Here is a 21105-nt window from a genome sequence, read left to right on the forward strand (position 1 = left end):
TTGAAATGAGGTTTATTGTACTAACAGAAAATGTGCAATGTGCATTTAAACAAAATTTGACAGGTGCATAAGTATGGGCACCTCAACATAAAAGTGACATTAATATTTTGTAGATCCTCCTTTTGCAAAAATCACAGCCTCTAGTCGCTTCATGTAGCTTTTAATGAGTTCCTGGATGAAGGTAGATTTGACCATTCCTGTTTACAAAACAATTCCAGTTCAGTTAAGTTTGATGGTCGCCGAGCATGGACAGCCGCTTCACATCATCCCACAGATGTTCAATGATATTCAGGTCTGGGGACTGGGATGGCCATTCCAGAACATTGTAATTGTTCCTCTGCATGAATGCCTGAGTAGATTTGGAGCGGTGTTTTGGATCATTGTCTTGCTGAAATATCCATCCCCTGCGTAACTTCAACTTCGTCACTGATTCTTGCACATTATTGTCAAGAATCTGCTGATACTGAGTTGAATCCATGCGACACTCAACTTTAACAAGATTACTGGTGCCGGCATTGGCCACACAGCCCCAAAGCATGATGGAACCTCCACCAAATTTTACTGTGGGTAGCAAGTGCTTTTCTTGGCCTGCCACGTCTGGGCTTAACAAGAACTGTACCCGTGTTCTTCCATTTCCTTACTATGTTCCTCACAGTGGAAACTGACAGTTTAAATCTCTGAGACAACTTTTTGTATCCTTCCCCTGAACAACTATGTTGAATAATCTTTGTTTTCAGATCATTTGAGAGTTGTTTTGAGTTGCTTAAGGGCAAACTAGATTATACAAGACGAATTTACAAATATTAATGTTAAGAAATGCGGATGTAAGTAAGAGATAGTTTCCAGCAGATATACAGATAAATCGGTTACCTTGTTCCTTTATGATTAGGCCTGGTGCTGGCTTGGCACAGGGGAGGCGCTCTGGAGCCACTGGTGTCCTTAGGACTCCCCACACATTTACTGAACATGACCTCTCTGAGAAGAACCCACTCCAAAATGTCCGCTTCGGTTTTTATGAACTTATGTACCTCCCATGTACCACCCACCTTTTGACCTATGACAGGGCTGGACACGGGATGTTCCTCATATCTTGGCCCCTGAGCATCCCATGTGGAAGATATTACCATCATATTTCTTCTTATGATTTTATCTACTCATAGCCTGGAAACATGATGGGTCTATGGTTTTTCCCTCCACTTCTTATTAATAATGGGTTGATTCGCATGTCCTACAATTAAGGCAAAATATGTGTTACATACATCCCGCTGCCGTGAAGCCGAAAATATGCTTGCCATATTTGTGGGAGTTAAACATAACCTAATTGTTTAAATTTTTACACTGGAGCCAGACTGAAAAGTCCCCTTTTGAAGCCAGCAATCCCCACTTCCCTAGCTGAATTACTTTTGTCAACAGGGGGTCTGCATTGGCCAGGGCAGCTTCCTAGCTATTATATATTTCTGTCACCTGCCATTTGTTCCGAGATCTAGGTATTGTATTTCTTATGTGTCTTGGTGACCTCTTCTTGCTGCAGGTCAGGATGGGTGTAAATGTGTATAATTGGCAGTTGACTGGCATGAATGATATGCCTTATTCCTCACAACTAGAACAACATTAACAACCTAATGGCCTCCCAAATTATAGTGACCCCCAGCTACACCCTTCATCTATTACTAAAGCATAGATACGGTTGTATCCATCTGAGTTGATGCTGAGGAGGAGGTGACTTTGCTTTATGGATACGTGACGTTTTAATTTCCAATAACAAATGCAAAAATTTGTGTTAGTTTTGTTTTTCAGTTTTAGGACATGCTGTACAATGTGCAATACAGGGTAATATTGTGGTACCGTGTTAGCCAGGACATGCTGTAGGAAGACCTGTTGGTTCTGGTCTTAAAGGAAGGGGCTCCTTGGTAGCATGAATATGCATTACTCTGTATGGGATATGCTGTAAAAGCCAAATGGTTGGAGACTCCAAGTCCAAAGCAGAAATAAGACGTAATTTACCTTGAACTAAAACAGAGGTTTCATCTGAATGCTGATAATTGAGTAGGTGATGTTTGACCTCCTTTGTGCATTTGTATTTGTAACTCGATGTCATGTTGACATTCTCGATGTGTAATTCATCCTCAGAACCCCAGTCTTGTATAACTGCATTATTCCTGTAAAATATTGTCTGCTTTGCTGTATATCCAGGGTAATGTTGGCATCGAAGGATGAGGTCATCTCCTTCATAAACATTAGTAGGCGCCTGTAAGGTGACGAAGCCTAAGAAGAAGGACAGTGTGTTTTTAGTAAAATCCACTTCAGTACGAGATTGGACCATATTCAAAGACTGGTTTGGAAAACCCCTTTGGGTCATTTCAAGTTAATAAATTGTAACAAGTGTGCCTCTTAGATCTCATTTGGCCTACATAGCCCTCCATACAGAATAATGTGCCTCATATAGCCCTCCATACAGAATAATGTGCTCCACATAGCCCTCCATATAGAATGATGGGTTCCACATATCCCTCCATACAGAATAATGGGCCCCACATAGTCCTCCATACAGAATAATGGCCCCACATAGCCCTCCATACAGAATAATGTGCCCCACATAGCCCTCCATACAGAATAATGGGCCCCACATAGTCCTCCATACAGAATAATGTGCCCCACATAGCCCTCCATACAGAATAATGGGCCCCACATAGCCCTCCATACAGAATAATGTGCCCCACATAGTCCTCCATACAGAATAATGGGCCCCACATAGCCCTCCATACAGAATAATGGGCCCCACATAGCCCTCCATACAGAATAATGGGCCTCACATAGCCCTCCATACAGAATAATGGCCCCACATAGCCCTCCATACAGAATAACGCGCCCCACATAGCCCTCCATACAGAATAATGGGCCCCACATATCCCTCCATACAGAATAATGGGCCCCACATAACCCTCCATACAGAATAATGGGCCCCACATAGCCCTCCATACAGAATAATGGGCCCCACATAGCCCTCCATACAGAATAATGGGCCCCACATAGCCCTCCATACAGAATAATGGGCCCCACATAGCCCTCCATACAGAATAATGGGCCCCACATAGCCCTCCATACAGAATAATGGGCCCCACATAGCCCTCCATACAGAATAATGGGCCCCACATAGTCCTCCATACAGAATAATGGGCCCCACATAGCCCTCCATACAGAATAATGGGCCCCACATAGCCCTCCATACAGAATAATGGGCCCCACATAGTCCTCCATACAGAATAATGTGCCCCACATAGCCCTCCATACAGAATAATGTGCCCCACATAATCCTCCTTACAGAATAATGTGCCCCACATAGTCCTCCTTACAGAATAATGGGCCCCACATAGTCCTCCATACAGAATAATGGACCCCACATAGTCCTCCATACAGAATAATGGGCCCCACATAGCCCTCCATACAGAATAATGGGCCCCACATAGTCCTCCATACAGAATAATGTGCCCCACATAGTCCTCCATACAGAATAATGTGCCCCACATATCCCTCCATACAGAATAATGGCCCCACATAGCCCTCCATACAGAATAATGGGCCCCACATAGTCCTCCATACAGAATAATGTGCCCCACATAGTCCTCCTTACAGAATAATGTGCCCCACATAGTCCTCCATACAGAATAATGGGCCCCACATAGTCCTCCTTACAGAATAATGTGCCCCACATAGTCCTCCATACAGAATAATGATCCCCAGATAGTCCACCTTACAGTATAATGTAGAGACAGAGACCCTGATTCCAATGATTCTTTCTTTGAGGTAAAACATTTTTTTTTTTTTTTATAAACAGACGGAAATGTTATACCTCACAGAATGAATAAGCTGTGATCCCTCATTGTCCTGTCGGTAAACTCTTTTTTGCATCCTCCCCTGCTCAGGAGATGTGGTATAATCAGATTATGTCCCTCTATGGTCAGACACAGCCATTACACAGTACACAGCAGGGACACATATATAAGATTTTCTTAGCACAGGAACATTTTTTTTAAACAAATCCAATTGCGAAAATTATTATTATTCCAAGATCTATTGATTAAAGGGGGTGACTCTGCTGACAGTTTCCCCTTTTGAGCTTCAATTTTTGCAGAACGGAGGCAGCAATTTTTTTTATTAAAAATACGGGCGATTTTAAGCACACACTTTTCATTTTTAGAGTGCAATATACTGTTGTAGTGTCACTGACCATCATAGACTTCCAGTCTGGTAGAGTCGCTTCGGTCACTAGCACTCGTCTGGCATTGGTAGTTTCCACTGTCCGATGATAGTGCAGACTCTATGGAAAATGTTTTCTCGGAGTGGATCCAGTTATCATCTTTAAACCAGTTATAATTGACATCTCCTTGTACAGTGGAGTCCACATCACAGGTCATCTGGAGAGACTGTCCTGTGAAGATCTTATTCAAGTCTGGGTTAAAAGTCACCACCGGGCTGACCGCTGATCCTGTAAGGCAATAAGACAGCCATGTTACGGTCTTCATTATCATAAGACGGAATGGCATCCTACAATACTGCCACCTACAGATAAGAATGTTCTACCATAATAACTTATATGTTGTTTTACATCAATGGCCTGAAAACAAAACTGATTAGTTTCCTTTTATCATTTATCATTATTATTTTTCTTTTGTTTGTAATGAGAACATTTACAAGTTCCTCTTCATTAATATATACATTTAAAAAATAATACACTTACCTGCATTTTCCACTGTTAGTACTGCAAAATAAAAACAAAGTGCATTTTAATACTGCCCTTATGTACAGGAATATAACTACTATAATACTGCCCCCTATATACAAGAATATAACTACTATAATACTGCCCCCTATATACAAGAATATAACTACTATAATACTGCTCCTCTGTACAATAATATAACTACTATAATACTGCCCCCTATATACAAGAATATAACTACTATAATACTGCCCCTATGTACAATAATATAGCTCCTATAATGCTGCTCCTATATACAAGAATAAAGCTACTATAATACTGCTCCTATGTATAAGAATATAACTACTATAATACTATCCCCTATGTACAAGAATATAACTACTATAATACTGCCCTCTATGTACAAGAATATAACTACTATAATACTGCTCCTATGTACAAGAATATAACTACTATAATACTGCCCCCTATGTACAAGAATATAACTACTATAATACTGCTCCTATGTACAAGAATATAACTACTATAATACTGCTCCTATCTACAAGAATATAACTACTATAATACTGCTTCTATGTACAAGAATATAACTACTATAATACTGCTCCTATCTACAAGAATATAACTACTATAATACTGCTTCTATGTACAAGAATATAACTACTATAATACTGCTTCTATGTACAAGAATATAACTACTATAATACTGCTTCTATGTACAGGAATATAACTACTATAATATTGCCCCCATGTACAAGAATATAACTACTATAATACTGCTCCTATGTATAAGAAAGTGTCTGGTACTATTGATCAGAATGTGGTGCAATAAAGTACCCCTATATATAGTAGTTGAAGGAATAGGGGCTTCCACTTTCCCCACTTGTTCATCTTTAGCTTTGAGCAGTAGTATAAGTTATAGTATAAGTTGAGCAATCCTCTGTTTGCCCCTGGCAGTTCAAGCCCTAATGGTTCAACATATCCAGTAAAACACATCCTTTAGTAGTCATCATTTTTAATAATCCGTGATCACTTTAGAGCAGTTTAGTTAAATTGTTCGTAAAGCTAAAAAAGACAGATACTTACATATAAGCATGAGCAATGATCTCACAAACATGGTGACTGCCATAGGCTTGTGTGGCGCAGCCTGTAGTAAAGAATAAAGCAGGAGTTTCGTGATATCCTTCAGTGTTTTGTTTTTTTCCAGAAAGGAGGGGTGTTTGCAGAGACAGAGCTCAGGGTTTTGTGAAGTAGCAGAGCGGGATAACCTTGAAGCAGGTCCAAGTTCCTAAGTTTCTATTCTGATGAAGCACCGTCCTCTTCATTGACTGCATGTGTTGTGCAGATGTCCTATCTGGCAAAAAAAAAGGGTTAAGTGTGTGATGCTCCTTATGAAAAACTTTCACTGAAAAATTTCCATGACACTGATTCTAGGAATTGTATCGAAACTCTGAAAACGAAACTACCGTAACTGCTGTAAAAAAAAGAAAAACAAAACTAAGACAAATTCATGATGTCCCTTTTTTATGCTACCTTAATGCACATATTCGTGTTCGGTGCTGCGTCACCATCATAGGTTAAAAAGGTGTTGTGAATATAATACAATGCGTATGGGGTCCTTTACGACTAATGTAAGGAAGATATCGTCCCTCGTGATTGAGTTTTGTGGAGATCTGTGGCTGACAGAGGGAGAACCCTCCTCCTGTCAAACAGCTTTGATGTTGCAACACCTCAATCTTTTTCTGAGGCATTGACATACAAAGGGAAGAAATCAGAAGAAATCCCTTCCATGGCAGTCGGTCGTTTTGAGATGGCTCTTTTAAAGGTTTTTAGCTACTCAAGATCTTTTCTTGGCCTATCACTAAAGGCCACGTTACGGGCTACGATTTATCTAACGATCTCATGAGCGCTGTGACACGCCTAGATCGTTGTTACAATTTGCCGAGATCGTACATAGGTCGTTTAATAGCGGTCACACGTACACATCTCACAAACGATGCAACATCGTTCAGCGATATATTGTTTGACCAAGGCGGTCGTGTGGATGTTGTTCATGGTTGGCAGGGTGTCAGACGTAGCAATATGTCTGCTGCATTCCAAACGAGGAACAATATTTTGAAACTGAACGACGTGTCAATGATCAACTATTTTTAACCTATTTGCGATCGTTTGGAGTCACACGTAGGTGTCACACGCAACGACGTCACTAACGATGACGGATGTGTGTCACGGAAACCGTGACCCCGACGACCTATCGTCAGATAAATTGTAGTGTGTAACGGTGCCTTTAGACTGGCATTGTCAGACAAGCCCTTCTAAATTCCCATGTGTCCACTTCAGTAAAATAACATCACTAACATAACTTATACTCCCACATAGTTGGCATTACCTCTCCTGGGGCTTGTGTGACATTATGTCATGCTATCCCTAAGGACAATCAGCACTGGCTTTGCTCTCCCTTTCTTTAGACAAATCAAAACATCCAGAGGAAGTGAGAAGTGCGGCTGTCCTCTCACTTTTTCCAGATGTCCGTTACCTCCGTAGGAGAGAAGAGTGAAGCTATCACCCACAGGCCGCAGGGATTGCATGACATAATGTCACACAAGCCCCTGTTATGCTTGCCGGGCGAGCAGAGATGTTAGTGAACCCATTGGGCTGTAACGCACAGGAAACCCAGAGGAGCTTGACTACGGACCTGAGCCTGGTCTTTTTTTTATTTCCCAATTTTAAAGTTTTTATTTTTACACAAAAACAAAAAATGAAAGGTACAACACATCCTCGCAGATGGCCCGGCAATACAACAAATATAATATCAGTACAATATTGTGAATTTAAACTTTCTCAGGCGACTATGAAGCAGAGTAGAACAGAAACCGAAAGAAGGCGAGATATAAAGAATAGAGAGGGAAAGCAAATCGGTTTGTGAAATTGCTTTGAGATATCCTTAGAACTCCAGACTCTAAACACGAGAAGCCATCACCCGGGAGAAGAACCCAAAGGGCATCTCCACGGCGTAGACTCTGTCACTCATCCATCTCTATCTCAAGACAGACCGATACAGTGGGGAGGATATGAAAGCCTCCCAATGGAACCATTTGGCAGCAACATCAGCTTGATCTTGGTGAGATTGAGCCACTAGAGTTTCCATGCGGTGAATTAGAGAGATTTCTGTAAACCACTCTTCCAAAGTGGGGGGGATCAGTAGATCTCCAATGTCGAGGAATTATTGTTTTTTGGCTGCCTGTAATAAGTGCCACAGCAAGGATTTATTATAAGTGACCTTTGACATAGGAAACATGAACAGGAGCAACGCCTCCGGAGAGGCAGGCACTGATACATCCGTGATCGATTTTACCACCTTGAGTACCCCCTGCCAGAAGGCCTGCAGGATCGGGCATGGATCCCTACTCCAGTCCACACTTCCAGCAGAGGATAGACACCCCCGAAACCACCTATGGAAGACCACAGGGACTCGATACCATCTGGAGACAATTTTACAGCTTGTCTCTTGGGCTTTAGTTGCCAATACAGATTTATGTGACAAAAAGAAACATTTCTCCCATTGTTCCTGCGTAAAAGTGGTACTGAGTTCAAGCTCCCATGCCTCGCAAAAGGAAGGAGGTGTCCCTCATCTCAAGTCACTCAGTAAACCGTATAATACTGATATTGAGTGTGCCAGTCCCTCAGAGGCAGTGCACAACTCCTCAAATCCCGGTAGAGAACGGCCCATGGTCGATCTGTTTGTGATTTCTTAAGAAGAAGTGTTGAAGTTACAGATGAATGGCGGGCCAAAATCCTGAGCCTAGTCTTCTCCAGAGCTCCTGATGGTGAAGGTGTTACGCTGCAGGTATTGGTCCGGGTGCCACTTGAGAAGACTTGTGTTGCATCAGCTCGCCCCAGGGATATGGGAGCCAGAGTCACTGGTATAAGGATGCAGCAGCAGCTGGTCACAGTCTCTGGTATAGGTTGCAGCGGCAGCTGGTGACAGACTCCGTCCTGGATGGTTAGATGGAAGGCAGCCGCTAGTAACGATACTTCAAGACAGCAGGTATCGTGGAAGGTGGCCGGAGCAGCAACAGGTATAGGTATTGGCAGCAGCTCTCTGTAATACAAACAGGTTTAAGTAACAGAACTAGTACGATAATACAGCAGCAGCAGCACAGTGCTAGGGAACTTGGCTACAGCAATGAGTGTAAAGGCCACTTTACACGCAACAACATCGCTAACGAGATGTCATTGGGGTCACGGAATTCGTGACGCACATTCGGCCTCGTTAGCAACATCGTAGCGTGTGAAACGCACAAACAACTATCAAAATTACTTACCTTATCGTTGATCGTTGACGCATCGTTCTAATTCCAATTATCGTTGCTGCTGCAAGTACGATGTAGTTCGTCGTTCCTGCGGAAGCACACCGCTATGTGTGACACCGCAGGAACGAGGAACATCACCGTACCTGCGGCCGCCGGCAATGAGGAAGGAAGGAGGTGGGCGGGATGTTACGCCCGCTCATCTCCGCCCCTCTGCTTCTATTGGGCGGCCGCTTAGTGACGTTGTTGTGGCGCCGCACAAACCGCCCCCTTAGAAAGTAGACGGTTTGCCGGCCACAGTGACGTCGCCAGGCAGGTAAGTATGTGTGACCGTTCCTAGCGATCTTGTGCGCCACAGGCAGAGATTTGCCCGTGACGCACAACCGACGGGGGCGGGTGCTTTCGCTAGCGATGTCGCTGTGGGTAAAGTGGCCTCAAGACAAACTCATTGCCCAGGCAACTCTCAAAGGGCAGAGTTGCCTTAAATACTTGCAACCTCCCAGCTGACCTGGGAGGCACATCCGGGTTAGGAGGACGCTGGTCCTTTAAGAAAGTGGGTGTGGCTGCGGGCGCACCCTACAGGCAGAGGCCTGGAGCCTGTCAGGAGTCCAGACGCTCTGTGAGGCTGCAGCATGGGATGGGGACGGCTCCACCGTCGCAAGACGCCTGGACAGGTGAGGGAAACGACGTCCTTGATGGTGGAGGGGAACAGGAGCATGTGAGTACGCCGTCATGGTCGTTACAGCCCCAGGAGAGGAAGTGGCAACACTGCTGATATACCGCCAACATCTGAGCTGAGTGTTGGTCTTTTACATAGGGATTCCAAGTAGTGGATAACCCCACTAATGAATTTGGCACATTGTACTCCCCCGCTTACTTCAATGAGAGGCACATGCCACTAAATAAATTTGCCTCATCCTCTCAGTGGCATTTTCCTCCGTGCACCTCACCAGCAGCGACTGGAGAAACATTTCTGGTATAACTATTGATGAATTTGTCACCACGTCCCGTTCCGCTCAGCTGGCTGGGACCTGTATGAATACAGTGTTTTATGTTAATACTTTGATCTATTGGGGCCCCATGTCTTAGAGTTTTTTTCTACCCCAGATATTTGCAGCATGGAATTAACATTTTTCCATTTACCCAGACATAACCCAAACTCTCTCCTCTTATTGGTGTCTCCATCCCCTCTGAGGCTTCAACACAAAACCGAAAGTGTTGTAATGCAATGTCCATTGAATGAAGACTGCAATTCCAGGACAGATATGGTTTATGTAAATGTCGCGGGCAGCGGGGTGATACGCTCACCACACTCGGGTCCAGCGCTGCTCCAGCTGCTGCTCGGTGGCTCGAGCGGTGGGCCGGATCCGGGGACTCGAGCGGCGCTCTTCGCCCTTGAGTGAAAGGGGTTTTTTTTTTTGGTGCTTGGGATGTCGGTTTGTGACGCCACCCACGGTGTGTGGTGAGGTTGGGGCACCACCGCTGCTCTGTACGGGGATCCCGGGAGCGATGACAGGGAGCAACTGGGACGTTTCTGTTGCGGGCGGAGGAGGGGACGCTGCGCTCACCACGCTCGGGTCCCGCGCTGCTGCTTCGCTTGCTGCTCAGTGGTGGCTCGAGCGGTGGGCCAGATCCCGGGGACTCGAGCGGCGCTCCTCGCCCGTGAGTGAAAAGGGGAATGGTTTTGGGGATTTATTGTCTGTGACGCCACCCACGGTTTGTGGTGAGGTTGGGACACCACCGCTTCTCTGGACGGGGATCCGGGGAGCGATGACAGGGTGCAGCTTGGATGTTGTTTTTCCCCTCCGGGTTGGTTGTCCCGGGGCCCGGTGAGGGAGGAATAGCAGGCGGGTTACGCGGCCTGGTGAGGTGCAGGGTCGCGGGGGCAGCGCGGTGCCGCACGGCACGGTGGTACTCAGCCAATGATGAATGCAAAGTCTCCGGTAAAACAAACGGCTGGATGGACGGGTCCCACAGACGGCTGCGGTGGTTCTTCTCCCGGTAGGTTAGCGGTGACTGCCTTTCCCTGCACCTGTGTGATGTTCTCGGTTCTGGTGGCTTCCCACCGGTAACCCGCTCCCCAGCTTGGATGGAGGTTGAGGGAACCCCTTTTGCCCGCAGGCTCTGGCCCTGGGAACTGTAGCCTTGGCGGTGACTGTATTTCCCTTCACGGTTTGAGCTGTTGCCTTCAATCGGGTCTTGACTGCTGGGAAACCTCGGAGGTTCCCTTCGCTAACGGATTTGACCGGTTTTACGGCGACTCCTAGCCTGGTCGGGGTCCGTAAGCCCTGCCGAGTGGTGCTGGCTTCTCTTCGCTCCCCGATCCGGTACCGGCGGGCCACCGCCCGACCCCGGTCCTTACGGTTCACGTCAATCAGCCCCTCCTGCAGACGGTCACCACCGTCTGCCAACCTTGCTGTTTGTGCCCGGGCCACGCACCCGGACACGGTCAGTCTGCTCCACTACCACTTCACTTCTTCACTCCTCAAACTCTCTACTTCAACTCTTCACTTCAACTCCTCCTTTTCCCGCCTCCAGGACTGTGAACCCCTCGGTGGGTGGGGCCAACCGCCTGGCTCCACCCCCTGGTGTGGACATCAGCCCCTGGAGGGAGGCAACAAGGATTTTTGTTTGACCTAGATGTGCCTAGCCGGGGTGTGGGGTGTGTTGTAGTACCTGTGACGTCCTGGCTTGTCCATGGCGCCACATTTCTCTCCCCTCCATGGGTAGGGGGATTTTGGTAGTCCCGGGGCCCGGAGTTGTTGTCTGTTTGGTGGGTTGCGGGGCTTGGCCAGGTGCAGGGTCGCGGGGCAGCGCAGTGCCAGATGGAACGGTGGTACTTACTCAGCCAGTAATGCACACGGAGTCTCTGGTAAAACAAATGGCTGGATGGACGAGTCCCACAGACGGCTGCAACGGTTACTCCCGGTAGGCTGGCGGTAACTGTCTCTCCAGTGTTATGTTCTCGGCCCCGATGGCTTCCCATCGGTAACCCGCTCCCCTGCGGTATGTTGGCTAAGGGAGCCCCTTATTGCCCGCAGGCTCTGGCCCTGGGAGCTCTAACTCTGGCGGTAGCTTTATCTCCCTCACGGTTTGGACGGTTGCCTTCAGTCGGGTCTTTATTGCTGGGAAACCCCGGAGGTTCCCGTCGCTGACGGATTTGACCGGTTTTACGGCGACTCCTAGCCTGGTCGGGGTCCGTAGGCCCTGCCGGATGGTACTGGCTTCTCTTCGCTCCCCGATCCGGTACCGGCGGGCTGCCGCCCGTCCCCGGTCCTTACGGTTGTGCGTTAATCAGCCTCTCCTGCAGACGGTCACCACCGTCTGCCAACCTTGCTGTTTTTGTGCCCAGGCCACGGACCTGGATACGGCCAGTCAGTTCCTCTACTACTATTTCCCTCCTCTCGCTCTACACTCCAAAACTGCACTGCTCTCTTCCTTTTCCCGCCTCCAGGACTGTGAACTCCTTGGTGGGTGGAGCCAACAGCCTGGCTCCGCCCCACCTGGTGTGGACATCAGCCCCTAGAGGGAGTCAACAAGGATTTGTGTCTGACTTAGATGTTCCTAACCGGGGTGTGGGATGCGTTGCTGCAGTACCTGTGACGTCCTGGCTTGTCCAGGGCGCCACATAAACGAGAAGTGGAGAAAGGGGAATAAGCTATTACTACTTTTTCTCATTTGTCTGCAGTGCGTGCACAGCATAAGCATAAAATATGAACAAAAGTAAGTGCCCCCTTCACATTTCTTCTGCAAGAGCTTTTCTGAGCTCCCATTCAACATCTACATACATTAACATGGCATTGGTTGCTCCTTTTCTCCAGCTCTTCTGGGAAGGTTTTCTCCAATATTTTGTAGTCTTCAGTGGAAATTTTCTTCCATTCATTCAGAAGAACATTTGTGAAGTTGGAGGAGAGGGCTGGGCTCACAATCTCTGATATAAGGTGCATGTGGTTGAGGTCAGTGCTTTGTGCTGGTTATATCCTTGCTCCCCAAAATACCACAACCTTGGACCCTGTCCACTGGGCACAGTCATAAAGGTTAAAAATGGCTTTCCCAAAACTGTTCTTACAAAATTGGAAGCTACAATTTTCATGTGCTGAATACTGAAGCACTAAGATTTTCCTTCAATTTGACTAAGGGATCTGGGCCTAGCCGTGACAATAAGCAAAATAGCATTATCTCCCCCTGCACCAAAAGCCAATATAATGTAGTCGGTGGGTAACGTACTCCTGGGCGTCACCAAACCCAGACTCATCCACCAGAGAGGTGTAGTCCATCACTGCACAGAACATGTCTCCTCTATATTCCTAGTGGTGACGGCTTTACACTGCTCCATCCAATGCTCGGCATTGTGCTTGGTGATGTACGGCTCGGCATTGGGCTTAGTTATGTAAGGCTGCATGCAGCTCCTTGGCCATGAAACTCCCAGTGGGCGCAGTTGTAAGATGGAGGTTGAGTTCTTACCCCTGAAGACACCAAATGTGTTCCTAACTTTATATGTGTGATGTGATATGATGTTGGTAATATAGGTTGCCCGGCAGTTGCGACTACATAGGATTAGCCTATGGAAGAGAAACTAGTGCTGAGGGGGAGACAGTCTCCATCTTAGACTCCATCAGTTGGGGAACGACCAGCGTTGAGTGAGGATGTATGGGCCCGTCAGGTCATTTTGCTCGCATTGTTTGAGTGACTCATGGAGGCTGCAACGTTTGCATCGAACAAGAGTAGCGTGAGAAACTTATGGACACATGGAGGGTATTTGTAACCCAAAAAGAAAACCGGTTGAAAAATCTAGGACTGGTTGAAGGTCGTAGCACCCCTTGTGGGTAGGGACTGGAGTTGCACACAATACAAGTATACAGTCCTGTCTGGAATGTGATCTAGATTGTATGGTGGCTTTAAAGGCAAACTATCATGACATAATGACCTTTAGTGTAAATGATATTTTTATGCTTTTTTATTTTAATATAAAAAACATATCATAATCTGAAATTAAAAGTAAAAAGTGAGTCCTCTGCAGTTTTCACACCGTTAAGTGCAGCTTTTTTTTAGACTGTAACTTCCTGTTGTTTCAGGCAATCCACATATACATTTGCAGCAATGAACAGACTTCAAACCTAGCTCTTGTACTGAAGCATCTAATGAGCGCGTGAAAAGATCATTGTAAGTGATGACTTTGTCATTAGGGATGTAATGGCAGAGTCAGGGGATGTCTGCGGCGCGATGATGTCACTGTGTCGTGCCACCAAAGTCCACAGCAAGACTGGATAGAAGAGGAGACAGAGGCTGTGGAGGACAAGGAGTATGGATTACATGAGTATAACATTTTATTTTTTTGAGGATCCATTATACTGTGTAGGGGGCTGTGAGGTGGACCTTCATACTATATAGTGGTCTGTGAGGTGGACCTTCATACTATATAGTGGTCTGTGAGGTGGACCTTCATATTATATAGTGGGCTGTGAGGTGGACCTTCATACTATATAGTGGTCTGTGAGGTAGACCATCATACTATATAGTGGTCTGTGAGGTGGACCTTCATACTATATAATGGGCTGTGAGGTGGACCTTCATACTATATAGTGGTCTGTGAGGTAGACAATCATACTATATAGTGGTCTGTGAGGTAGACCTTCATACTATATAGTGGGCTGTGAAGTGGACCATCATATAGCAGTGATGGCGAACCTATGGCACGCGTGCCACCAGGGGCATGCAGAGCCCATTCTGCTGGCACGCGTGCTGTCGCCTGATCCTGCCGGTTTGATCTGCTAGTGCAGTCGCGCCGGCAGATCAAAACTGTGTTGGAGCGGAGGAGACATTTCTCCTTGCTCTGACAGTCCCCCTCCCCCAGGCTGCAGGTGTGTTGCCTAGGAGACGGAGGAGCGTCAGTGAGTGGCGCCGGCGTAATGAGGTCTTCTGGACACATGGGAACTGAGGACCCAGCGGCGCGCAGCGGGGGAGCATGTGCAGGAAGGTAAGTTGTGTGTTGCTTTTTTTTTTTTTTATAACTCTTGTGTGGCTGTGCCAAGGTGGGGATGGGGGGGAGCACGCCAGCATGGGGTGGCGGTGAGGGAACGCACATTCCAGCATGGGGTGGCGGTGGGGGAATATACATGCCAGCATGGGGTGAGAGTGGAGGAACGCACATGCCAGCATGGGGTGGCGGTAGGGGAACGCACATGCCAGCATGGGGTGGCGGTGGGGGAACGCACATGCCAGCATGGGGTGGGGGTGGGGCAACGCACTTGCCAGCATGGGGTGGGGGAAGGGGAACGCACATGCCAGCATGGGGTGGGGGTGGGGGAACGCACTTGCCAGAATGGGGTGGGGGAGGGGGAACACACATGCCAGCATGGGGTGGGGGTGGGGGAACGCACATGCCGGCGTGGGGGAACGCACATGCCAGCATGGGGTGGGGGAACGCACATGCCAGAATGGGGTGGGGGAGGGGGAACACACATGCCAGCATGGGGTGGGGGAACACGCATGCCAGCATGGGGGGGGAACACGCATGCCAGCATGGGGGGGGGACACGCATGCCAGCATGGGGGGGACATGCATGCCAGCATGGGGGGGGGGAAACGCATGCCAGCATGGGGGGGGGGAACACTCATGCCAGCATGGGGGGGGAGGGGGAACACACATGCCAGCATGGGGGGGCAACACGCATGCCAGCATGGGGTGGGGAACACGCATGCCAGCATGGGGTGGGGAACACGCATGCCAGCATGGGGGGGGAACACGCATGCCAGCATGGGGGGGGAACACGCATGCCAGCATGGGGGGGGGACACGCATGCCAGCATGGGGGGGGAACACGCATGGGGGGGGAACACGAATATACATGCCAGCATGGGGTGGGAGTGGAGGAACGCACATGCCAGCATGGAGTGGCGGTAGGGGAACGCACATGCCAGCATGGGGTGGAGGTGGGGGAACGCACATGCCAGCATGGGGTGGGGGTGGGGCAACGCACTTGCCAGAATGGGGTGGGGGAGGGGGAACGCACATGCCAGCATGGGGTGGGGGTGGGGGAACGCACATGCCAGCATGGGGTGGGGGTGGGGGAACGCACTTGCCAGAATGGGGTGGGGGAGGGGGAACGCACATGCCAGCATTTGGTGGGGGTGGGGGAACGCACATGCCGGCGTGGGGGAACGCACATGCCAGCATGGGGTGGGGGAACGCACATGCCAGCATGGGGTGGGGGAGGGGGAACACACATGCCAGCATGGGGTGGGAAAACATGCATGCCAGGATGGGGAAAACATGCATACCAGGATGGAGGAAACATGCATGTGTGACGCCCTGGGCAAGCCAGGGGTCACAGGTCATAACACCACACACCCCACATTCCCTGCAGGAACACCTAGGTCAGACCAGAAACCCTTGTTGCCTTCCTCCAGGGGCTGATGTCCACACCAGGGGGTGGGCCAGGCGGTTGGCTCCGCCCACCGAGGAGTTCACAGCCCTGGAGGCGGGAAAACCAGGCAGATTAGCTTGAGAGTTGAAAGTGTGAGGAGTAAACAGTGAAGTGGAAGGAGGAAAAGTAGAGAAAGAGAAAAGTGACAGCAAGAAGCCTGAAGTTGGTCCGGGTGTGTGCCCCGGACTGAGACAGCAAGGTTGGCAGACGGCGGTGGCTGTCTGCAGGAGAGATTGCTCGGAGGTTGCCGAAAGGACCGTGGACGGGTGGTGACCCGGCGGTACCGGAGCGGTATACAAAGAACAGTCAGCACCAGGGCAGGGGCCTTTCGGATCCCGGCAAGGCTAGGAGTCGCCATAATTTGCCAAATCCGTCAGTGAAGGGGACCACTAGGTCTCCCAACAACCAAGTCCCGATTGAAGGCAACCGTCCAACCGTGAAGGGCAGACACCGCCACCGCCAAGGCACCAGTTTCCCAGGGCCAGCCCCTGTGGGCAAGAGAGAGGCTCCTCCGGCCATATCCAAGTCGGGGAGCTGGTTACCGGTGGGAATCCATCGCTACCAAAAGGACTTTACATAGGTGCAGGGAAGAGACTGTCACCGCTAACTGCAGGGAACATCAGCACCGTAGCCGTCCAAGGGACCCGTCCAACCAGCCGTTTGTTTACTGAGAACTTTGTCATCATCCTTTGGCTGAGTGAGTACCTCCGTGCCGTGCGGCACAGCGCTGCCCCTGCACCTCCACAGGCCCCATAACCCGCCTGTCCACCATCCCAACTCCATCACTGGGCCCCGGGACCACCAATCCCCTACCCACGGAGGGGCAAATCAACAACTGGCTGCTCCATACCACCACTCCCGGGATCCCCAGCCAGAGCAGCGGTGGTGTCCACACAATCGCCACAACCGTGGGTGGCGTCCTGGACAATAAACTATCCCCACAACTAAACCCCTTTCACTCACGGGCGAGGAGCGCCGCTCGAGTCCCCGGGATCCGGCCCATCGCTCGAGCCACCGAGCAGCAGCAGGCCGCGGCAGCAACGGCAGCCGGACCCGAGCAGTGGGAGAGCGCAGCGTCCCCTCCTCCGCCCGCGACACATGCCAGGATGAAGGAAACATACATGCCAGGATGGGGGAAACATGCATGCCAGGATGGAGTAAACATACATGCCAGGATGGGGAAAACATACATGCCAGGATGGAGGAAACATACATGCCAGGATGGAGGAAACATACATGCCAGGATGGAGGAAACATACATGCCAGGATGGGGAAAACATGTATGCCAGGAGGGAGGAAACATACATGCCAGGATGGAGGAAACATACATGCCAGGATGGAGGAAACATGCATGCCAGGATGGGGACACATGCATGCCAGGATGGAGGAAACATGCATGCCAGGATGGAGGAAACATGCATGCCAGGATGGAGGAAACATGCATGCCAGGATGGAGGAAACATGCATGCCAGGATGGGGAAACATGCATGCCAGGATGGAGGAAACATGCATGCCAGGATGGGGAAAACATGCATGCCAGGATGGGGAAAACATGAATGCCAGGATGGAGGAAACATGCATGCCAGGATGGAGGAAACATGCATGCCAGGATGGAGGAAACATGCATGCCAGGATGGGGAAAACATGCCACAATAGGGTACATTTACCAGGAAGGGGTATATGCTAGGAATGGGGACATTTACCTGGATGGAGGTAAATTAACCAGGATGGAGGACATTTACCAGGAATGGGGTACATGCCGGGATGGGGGAACATTTACAAGGATGGGCAATATGTCAGGATAGGGTACATTTACCAGCATGGGGGAACATGCCAGAATGGGGTACATTTACCAGGATGAAGGACATTTACCAGGATGAGGTACATTTACCAGGATGGGGCCATGATGGGGACAAATATACCAGAATGTAGGAAATAGATATCAGGATGGGGGATGTTTACCAGGAAGTGGCCAGGAAGGGAGACATAACTACACAATGAAAGGGGAGGGGAGCCACTCGTACGTCTTTATGGGATTTCAAGATGTTCAGACTTTGAAATGTAGATGTGTATTACAGGGTGACATCTGATTGCATTCCAGGCTAAAATCTCTGTCTAATATGCTACAACTTTTTCCAGAAAGATCAATCCAACTGCTGTGTCTGGAAAGGGCAGGGGCTCAGCTTCAATGTGTGGTAAGCATGATGCCCCTGCTGAAGAGAAGACGGCAAAGGTAAGATTAAAATCAATTATTTACATAATAGGATTGGTTGGCACTTCAGAAAAAAAATTGGGTTTAGGGCTACAGTTTGGGCACTCGACCTGAAAAGGTTCGCCATGACTGCTATATAGGGTTCTGTGAGGTGGACCATCATACTCTATAGGGTTCTGTGAGGTGGGCCATCATACTATATAGTGGGCTGTGAGGTGAGCCATCATACAATATAGGATTCTGTGAGGTGGACTATCATACTATATAGAGTTCTGAGGTGGACCATCATACTATATAGGGTTCTGTGAGGTGTACCATCATATTATATAGTGGGCTAAGAGGTGGACCATCATACTATATAGTAGGCTCTGTGAGGTTGGCAATCATACTATGTAAGGTTCTGTGAGGTGGACCATCATATTATATAGGAACCACCAGACTGTATTGGGGGCTGTCGGGAGAGCATTATAGTGTGTACAGTGGCTGTGGGGGACCAACATACCGTGTGGGGGTCCTTTTTTATAAGCGGCCATGGGGGAGCAATCATACTATGTGGAGGTCTATGGTGGCTATTATACTGTCTGGGGTCTTTAGACACTAAACATACTGTGTACGGTGGTAATGGGGACATAATCCTATATGGGGACTGTGGTGGACATCATACTGTGTGGGGATCACAATTATAAGGGGTCAAGAGGTGAGCAGTATTTAAGGAGGCACAGGTTAATTCTTATACGGCAGCCAAGTTATGGTTTCTGTAGAGGCTGCAGAATGTGAGGCGAGTCCTGGAAAAATAGTAAAGATGTCTGTGTGTTACATTTTACAGAGACGAATTATGGACAGAAGAAGTGGTCATGACGATCTGGACCAAAGGAAAAGGGAAAATGAGCTACAACAAACAGCAAGAATGTCGCTGGTGAGAACCTGCACAGTGCACACATACCGGTATATGGTCTGCAGGGCACCTAGGCGAGAGCGGATATTACCTTCTATATTGTCACTATATGGGGGGACCAGTGGTTCTGGTTAATGGGGTTGTCCAGGCTTGTCTGCAGGCACTCTGTGGACCTCTGTGCTTTCAAATGCCAGGGCTGAATTTCAGTCCCAGTCCATACATGGCTGTATATAATAATTAATTGGATCTTAAGACGTCTTTATGTTCTTAGTTGGAGATGATTTCATTTTTGCAAGCCAATATTCTGATAGCTGTCAAGGAATGTCTGACATTTCAACAGAGAGGCCATGACTTGTTATTTATCCTTGGAGATATCCTACCACATATACAGTATTCTGATAAGAAAAAAAATATTTGAGAGATGAGGCAGACAGATTTTAGACACTATGGGACTGATTTATTATTGTGCTTTTTTGTATTATTGAGTTTTTGGTGTTTTGCGTCATATTTATATTCAATTATTTTCAAAATATAGTGATAAATGTTATATTTTTCTTGAATATGACTTTCTCATAGTCCTTTTTTTTATTTTTTAGACGGATACTGGACTCCACAGCCAATTTTTCCTTCACTTCACTTAAAAAGTCGCTTATTTTCTGATTTATCTGATATCTGGAGAATAGGAGGTGGAAAAATGAAGAGGAATTATGGTAAATGCGGAGATGACGCCGATCAAGACTTTTCTTCTCCTGACTGATCGTTTTATTTATGTCCCTCAATTCTTGTGTTATTACATGACAATTCAATTTGGAGAAATGTCCAAATATTATCACATAAAGCAACAGCTTTGTTTTGAGAACTAAATTGACCATGAAATTTGTATATTGGATAATTGTATCGCGTAATTGACACTTGTCCGACTTCTTCGGCCATCATTGGCTCATGCTGCATTTCCTTTGATATTTTGACCTGTAAATTATGTAATGCTTCTAAATGATTTATGTTTTTGCAAATCACCTTTTAACATTGCTGTAAAATTTTACAAAAGTTACTTTTAAGAATAATTATTATAAGCCTATATTTTGCTGTTCAGCCTGATAAGTTGTTACAATCATTGATCACGTGATAAGAATTCCTCGGAGCGATCCACTTGTTAGTTTGCATGCAGTTGTCATGATTTTGCCTTTGATTTATAATTGCAATCAATCGTGCCAAGTTTAAGAAAAAAATTGTTTTATTTATTATCTTTTTTTCATTATTACTTTGTCAGTGATTTGTTGCAATATATATATAATATAATATTTTTTTATTTTATTTTTTTTCCAATATTGCATTTTATGCCTTAAATTAAATATGGTCTGTACGTTTCCCAAAAAATTGCTTATTCTGTGACACCGCCTATTTTAAAAAATAAATAGTTATTGAAATAATAAAAAAAAAAACAATTACAGAAGTATATTTGGTTTGTTTATTGTGCACATTTGCTAAAATAATGAGGCATTTTCAAGAAGGATTTATAAGTAAATAAATTGCAGGAGCAGAG

At 47.4% G+C, this 21105-nt stretch overlaps 2 protein-coding genes across 6 annotated transcripts in view; one reads left to right on the forward strand and one right to left on the reverse strand.

The window, feature by feature from the left end:
- The window catches only part of LOC142258179 (Fc receptor-like protein 3), a 31726-nt gene extending 25688 nt beyond the window's left edge, over positions 1-6038 (reverse strand). For 3 of the 4 annotated variants that reach the window (XM_075330681.1, XM_075330679.1, XM_075330680.1), the window contains exons 1-4: positions 5807-6038; positions 4739-4759; positions 4229-4486; positions 2005-2265 (exon numbers count right to left, since the gene is read on the reverse strand). In XM_075330681.1, coding sequence (XP_075186796.1) covers positions 2005-2265; positions 4229-4486; positions 4739-4759; positions 5807-5849 — 583 coding nt within the window. In that variant the 5' untranslated portion in view covers positions 5850-6038. The remainder of the gene's footprint in view (positions 1-2004; positions 2266-4228; positions 4487-4738; positions 4760-5806) is intronic. The other variant, XM_075330682.1, reaches the window with a different exon arrangement.
- The window catches only part of LOC142258168 (methyltransferase-like protein 25B), a 119951-nt gene extending 99162 nt beyond the window's left edge, over positions 1-20789 (forward strand). For both annotated transcript variants that reach the window (XR_012727718.1, XR_012727715.1), the window contains 3 exons: positions 14106-14193; positions 19494-19583; positions 20159-20789. The gene's annotated coding sequence lies outside the window, so the exon portion shown is untranslated. The remainder of the gene's footprint in view (positions 1-14105; positions 14194-19493; positions 19584-20158) is intronic.
- The last annotated feature ends 316 nt before the right edge of the window (positions 20790-21105 follow it).

The sequence above is a fragment of the Anomaloglossus baeobatrachus genome, chromosome 12, assembly GCF_048569485.1.
Source record: "Anomaloglossus baeobatrachus isolate aAnoBae1 chromosome 12, aAnoBae1.hap1, whole genome shotgun sequence".
Classification (NCBI taxonomy): domain Eukaryota; kingdom Metazoa; phylum Chordata; class Amphibia; order Anura; family Aromobatidae; genus Anomaloglossus; species Anomaloglossus baeobatrachus.